The sequence below is a fragment of the Equus asinus genome, chromosome X (genome assembly GCF_041296235.1).
Source record: "Equus asinus isolate D_3611 breed Donkey chromosome X, EquAss-T2T_v2, whole genome shotgun sequence".
In the NCBI taxonomy this organism is placed as follows: domain Eukaryota; kingdom Metazoa; phylum Chordata; class Mammalia; order Perissodactyla; family Equidae; genus Equus; species Equus asinus.
Genome location: NC_091820.1, coordinates 41,872,058 through 41,878,057, shown reverse-complemented (window position 1 = coordinate 41,878,057; position 6,000 = coordinate 41,872,058). Strand labels below are relative to the sequence as shown.

At 51.0% G+C, this 6,000-nt stretch overlaps 1 protein-coding gene across 2 annotated transcripts in view; it reads right to left on the bottom strand.

Annotated features, from left to right (window-relative positions):
• Positions 1–240: 240 nt before the first annotated feature.
• Positions 241–6,000, bottom strand: part of DIPK2B (divergent protein kinase domain 2B) — a 47,024-nt gene continuing 41,264 nt past the window's right edge. For both annotated transcript variants that reach the window (XM_070502156.1, XM_014835311.3), the window contains 2 exons: positions 4,774–5,062; positions 241–3,347 (listed from right to left, as the gene is read on the bottom strand). In XM_070502156.1, coding sequence (XP_070358257.1) covers positions 3,007–3,347; positions 4,774–5,062 — 630 coding nt within the window. In that variant the 3' untranslated portion in view covers positions 241–3,006. The remainder of the gene's footprint in view (positions 3,348–4,773; positions 5,063–6,000) is intronic.

Here is a 6,000-nt window from a genome sequence, read left to right as displayed (position 1 = left end):
AAGACAGTGGCTGGTAAAACTCAGAAAAATACTCTAACACCTCCAATCAGATTTCAGGGGACTGAGAATGTACCTCAATGACTTTGTTCTGGTTGAAGTCTCTTGAGTGTTGACTCACCTGTTGCCTGGCTGTTGAGGGGAAAGAGTTGTTTTCAAGGAAGTGGCTGTGTCCTGTAAATGGTCAGCACGGCATCTTAGTACGTTCCAGCTGCTATAACAAAATACCACAGACTCAGTGGCTTCTAAGCAACAAACATTTATTTCTCACAGTTCTGGAGGCTGGCAAATCCAAGATCAAGGCGCCGGCAGATTCGGTGTCTGGTGAGGACCCACTTCCTGGTTCAGAGTCGATGCCTTCTCACCGTGTCCTCACATGGTGGAAGGGGCCAGGGAGCTCTGTGAAGTCTTTTTCATGAGGGCACTAATTCCAACCATGAGGGCTCCACCCTCATGACCTAAGCACCTCCCAAAGGCCCCGCTTCCTAATACCTTCACGTTAAGGGTTAGGATTTCAATATATGAATTTTGGGGGGACACGAACATTCAGTCTATGGCACATCGTGTGTGAAAAACACCAAGGAAAAAGGGCTAAAGTACACAGTCATTATCCTCAGCAAGAACATTTTCTGAGCAGCTGCTTTGTGCCCAGCCCTGTACTGGTTGCTATGGGGAACACAAAGGGCCCCATGCCACCGCCATCCTCAGGGTGATCCCAGCTGGATGGGAAGCTAAGACACAGATGTCTCTGGAATACCCTTGGGATTACAGAGATGGGATTCTGAAAGGGCTTGCCGGGGACTGGGCTGTCAGGAAAAGCTTCTGGTCAAGGCAGGACTCAGACAGGGTCTTAAATGATGCTTGGGACTTAGGAAGTGAAGGAACAGAGCCATCTAAGCCTCAGCACTGGGTACAGAGGCATAACACGCTCCCTTCCATTGGGGCTGGCTTCTGAATCCATCACAGTAGACTGGAGTTGGGGAGTACTGCAGGTCTGGTCCTCTGGAAGCAGACATTACGATGGAGTTCCCGGTGTGTGTTAGTTTCCTGTGGCGGCTGTAGCAAATTGCTCCGAAGTGGGTGGCTTACAATAATGGAAATTTATCCTCTGCAGTTTTGAAGGCCAGAAGTCTAAGATCAGTTTCACTGGGCTGAAAGCAAGGTGTTGCGGGGGTGACCAATCCTCACCCTCTCAGCCAGGCCAGGAAGGCAACTGTCTCACAGACTCTCAGGCGGCCCAAAGCTGCCCTTCCAGAAGCTTAGCCTGTCATCTTCACTGTCCTGTTTGCCCCAGGGGTAGTGCCTAGAGCAGTCCAAAAGCAACCCCCAAAGGCAACCTACTGCCCCACAAAATAGGACTTTTCTTGACCTATCTTTAAATGTGAATGAAGGGACGAGAATTGGGTAGGACAGGGCAAAAGTCAGAGACAGACGGGGAAGGCAAGAGGAGCATGGACTGGTAGCAGGAGTTCTGGAACTGTCCCAGCAAGTCATTCTTCCTCCCTGGACCTCAGTTTCCCCATCTGCAGCATGAAGCCTGTTAAGCCGGGCATTCTGACCTATAGGTGGTGATTCAGAGGTAGAACAGAGGAGGCCGACTGAGAGGTCCCTGGGGATAGAGGACTGGCAGGGAGGCTGGGCAAAGTCCAAAGAGCCCCCCACTCATGCTTGAGGGCCTGGGGCAAGAATAAACATGGAGGCCCACATACCATGGCTAAATATTTAAAAGGTCTAAAACAAACTAACAAATTGTTGAATAAAATATGTTCTGTTGGCTGACCTTGAAACAAATATTTTTTTAGTGACCTGTGAGGCCAAGTTTGAATGAAAATTCTTGGACTGCTTAGAGGCCTGTGCTGGAGGCTGCGGCATGGAGACAGCTGGCCTGGGTTCCCGCCTGTGGCTACAATGACAATGTTCTACCCACAGACCTCCCACTCCGGGGAGCAGAACTGGCTAGGTGCCCCGCGCTGAGCTTTGAAATCCGTCTTTGCGGTTTGGCTGAGGCCACGCTTCCCACAGTCTATTCCCTGCAGCGGGGATATAAGGGCCGTCCATTCTTGGGAGGCTCGGGGCTCCTCTGACCGCTGGCTTTGCCTCAAGGACACCCTGACAGCCTTGCCGAACCTTCCAGAGGGCAGGCTAAGATGCTCCCACAGGCCCTTCCCTGCCTCACTGGGGCTCAGACTTGCAGCACGGCCTGCTGGTTCTCCCAGCTCCCTCCTTTCCTTCCACACAGGCAGCTTCCTTAATACAATCCTTGGTCATTTAATCCTGTCTTGACACCTGCTTCTCAGAGGACCTGCATGAATGTATTGGCCGCCAGCCCGCCCCCGTTTCCTTACTCCTGGCTCCTTCCCACACCACGAAGTGCCTCACATGCACGCATGTGGGGCCCCAGGCACGCAGGGCATGGTCCTGTGTACACGTCCCCTTGGCCAGCACTCTCCTCACCTTGTGGCAGTGTGGGGAGTGTGGCGGGAGGGCTAGTGCAGGGGCACAGGGAACAGGAAGGGGTTCCTCCTGTCTAACTCTAACGTGCTACTGGCCAGAGGCCTCGCCTTCCCTCTACACCAGCGTCCTCACCTCCACAGCTCTGTCTCATTTGCCTTGCCTGTGCATGCTTCTGGAACACTCTTTGTAACCACCTGGGCTGGGGAGAGGGAGCATGTGTCTTGTCCCTGGCCCTTCTTATCTTTGTCTTCTTTCACTCACTCAAGAGTCTGGTGGAGAACAGAGGAAACTGAGGCTCAAAGAGGTGGAGTGTCCATGCCAGGATCTTCTGATGCCCACCCCTGGGTCTTCCATGGCGCCCCGGCCAGCGGGGGTACTCACGCGGTATCACATGACTGCCCTCTGGTCGCTGGAGTACCCCTCAGTCCCTGGGAAATGAAGGTGCAGTTCTCCTAATGTCTACAATGGAGCTGCTTCTTTCAACCTTGCAGCAGCCCAACCAGAGAAGAGAGGGCCAAGGATGTTGTCCCTGGAGGCCAGCGAGGCTGCAGCCCCTCAGAACTTATCATTATACTTGCAGTCTGGGTAGCGGTAGGCAAATCTGGGGTCACAGGTTCTCAGGGGTCTCAAAATGTCCTTCAGCCGGCTGGCGGCCCCAAGGACTTCGGCATCTGGGCGGGTATCCTCCCCACACCAAGTGAGGGTGGCGTCTATCTCCTCCTGCACTGGGGAGGGGAACTTCCCCTGGAGAAGTCGAGGCAGCACCTGCCGACACACCAGCACCAGGCTCTGCTTCTCAGGGACGGTGTCACAGGAGGGCAGCTCGGCCTGGCAGTCAGAAAGCAGGCAGCTAAAGATGTCTTTATTCTCTCCTGCCCTGGCGGCTGCTTGGCTGCCTAGAAGAGAAACGGGAGATGTTACATATCCTACAACCTGTTCTCCTTGGGGGACGCACCACTGATTGGAATTGCTGGGTGAAGTGGGTTAGTCTCCTAGCCTCTCCTGTCACCAGGAGATTAGAGCTTGGGGACACAATGGCCCCCGCTGAGAACAACATGGGAGGCACTCTCTCTTCTACTATAGGATGAGGCCTGGGCATGGAAACCCACTCATCCCCACCAGAAGCTGGGCTTCTAATTGTAAGGTCACCTCCATGATGTGATTCTCCCATTATTATCACTGAATTAGGAAACTCAGGAAGTTACTAGAACCAGTTTCATTTGTTCTTTTTAAATACAAAGTCAGGAGAAAGAAGAGGTAATCCTATTCTTATGCATTCAACGAGTTGTAGAGGGACTGACATTCAGTGGTTTACATATCCCGAACATTCTGGAATTAGCCTCATTTCTTCTAATTTAATTCTTCTTCTTTTTTTAAAGGTATGCTTTTTTTTTGGTGAAGAAGATTGGTTCTGAGCTAACATCTGTTGCCAATCTTCCTCTTTTTGTTTCTCCCCAAAGCCCTAGCACATAGTTGTATATCCTAGTTGTAAGTCCTAGTTCTTCTATGTGGGATGCTGCCACAGCATGGCTTGAGCGGTGTGTAGGTCCATGCCCAGGATCCGAACCGGCGAACCCCGGGCCACTGAAGCGGAGTGCACAAACTTAACCACTACACCACCGGGCCAGCCCCCTGATTCTTCTTAATAAAGGCAAATCAGGAAATGAATAAGTGTGGCTTAATTGGTCTATTTTTGTAGGCCTTCTCACATAAACAAAACCAGAAGTCAGAAAAGAAAATCCTCCGTCTTATTATTCAGCTCAGAAAATTTGGTCACTGCTGGAGATTGGGATGTTCAAAGGGTTCTAGAACCCTGGACAAGCCTTCGCACATAGTGAGAAGCATGATTCACTCCTACACCTCATTGGATGCCATGCTTTTTAGTTTGAAAACTTTATAAAAAGCAAAGCTCCCCAAATGGATTGTGAAGTGTACCAGTGAATGAGCCAGATATTTCAGTTTCAGATAAAGGCTATAAGCATCTGATGAGAAAGGCCCTGAGGGCGGATGCATCTGGGGGTTGCGTGTGTGAGGAGGGCAGGACGGGTTCCTCAGAAGGTACAGTCAGATCAGGCCACCATGCAAAATGCCCCCCACAGACAAAGTCAAGTCCAGCTCCCCTTTGGAGATGGAGTCGGAGCAGAGACTCTAAAGGGACAGAGGTGCATTTTACAACAGCTAACATCCCCTAAACTTGGGCTGCTCTCGCTATGACACACAGACTGGAAAGGCCCAATCATGTGACCCCCAGTCACCTCTCCCTAGCTCTTGTCACTCTGACTTCCCCTCTGACGGCTGCTCAGCCAGGCTCATGCTGGGTACCTTCTTGCCTGTCGATGACGCCCAGTGTGCTGGCATCCCGGATGAACAGATGCCCGTTGTTAAAGATGCCAAACATGCCCGCGTCAACGTGGGTGAAGTAGAAGAAGTAGTTCAAATCGTTGCTCCTCAGAGACTCCAAGACACCAAGGAGCTGATAGGCCAGGTCGGCTGCCTGGTCTGGGGGTGCACTGTAGAATTCCTGCAGCGGGCTGGTGCTGGTGCTGATGAGGAATCTGCCACAGGAGCCCAGGTACCTGGGCAGCGGCCATCCCTCTGCGCCAGGGAAGATCTGCCAGCCGGAAGGAAGAGGCATTGGAAGATTAGAGAGAAAAAACTCCCGGAGACAGCTCGTTCTCTGCGTCTCACCAAGAGCGCACAGAAAGATCAGCCTTATACAAGCATCCTCCTTCTCGAAACATGTCGGCGAAGTGTCCCTCGGCCTTTTTTATACCTCTTGGAACATGGCAATGCACCCCCCTTGCTTTTTTTTAGTGGAGAGATTCAGAAAAGGAAGCTCTTCTTTCCATGCTGTGGATTGCATTTCAACGGAGTTTACCGGGAGGTATGAGGATGCTGCTGCACTTGCTGCGACTTTAGACGGTACTCAGGATTCAGGGGAGTACGTTTATTTTAAGAGTTGGAGAGTTGAAAAAATGAGACTAGGATTTGAGATTTCACAGATATCACAGTTTAGGAAGAGGCCATGGGAAAAAAAAAAGAGGGTCAACATAAGGACAATTTAAAGAAAAATATTTTTAAAAATAACAGTGCAGGCTCCCGGTTCTGGGATAGGGCAGAAACCATGGAGATGGCCCCTGGTAACTCAAGTGTGAGGAGCCACTGCACTGGTCCAAAGTGTCCTTCATCTGGGCCCTGGGCGAATGTGCCCGGCCGGGATAAGTACATACTCACAGATGCTCCCCAACTGACTGGAACCTTCCAACAGCCTAACACTGGTCTAGGGAAGCACATAGCCCTGGCCGGTCTCCTCTCTCTCCTTGTAAGAGCTCCAAACTTGTGGATGTGTGAGGAGAAAAAGAGAGGAGGGAATCCTGGCTGATCTTTTCTTGACTATTTATTGAAGCAGCTATATTTAGAATGGTATTTCTTTAAACTATGGGGGAAATGACAGAAACTATAAATACTTAGCACTTTTTTTCTTGTTTCCTTCTTAAAAATTGGAGCCATCCCTGTCTCTGGTGATTTTCCGTGGCCTTCTGTCCATTT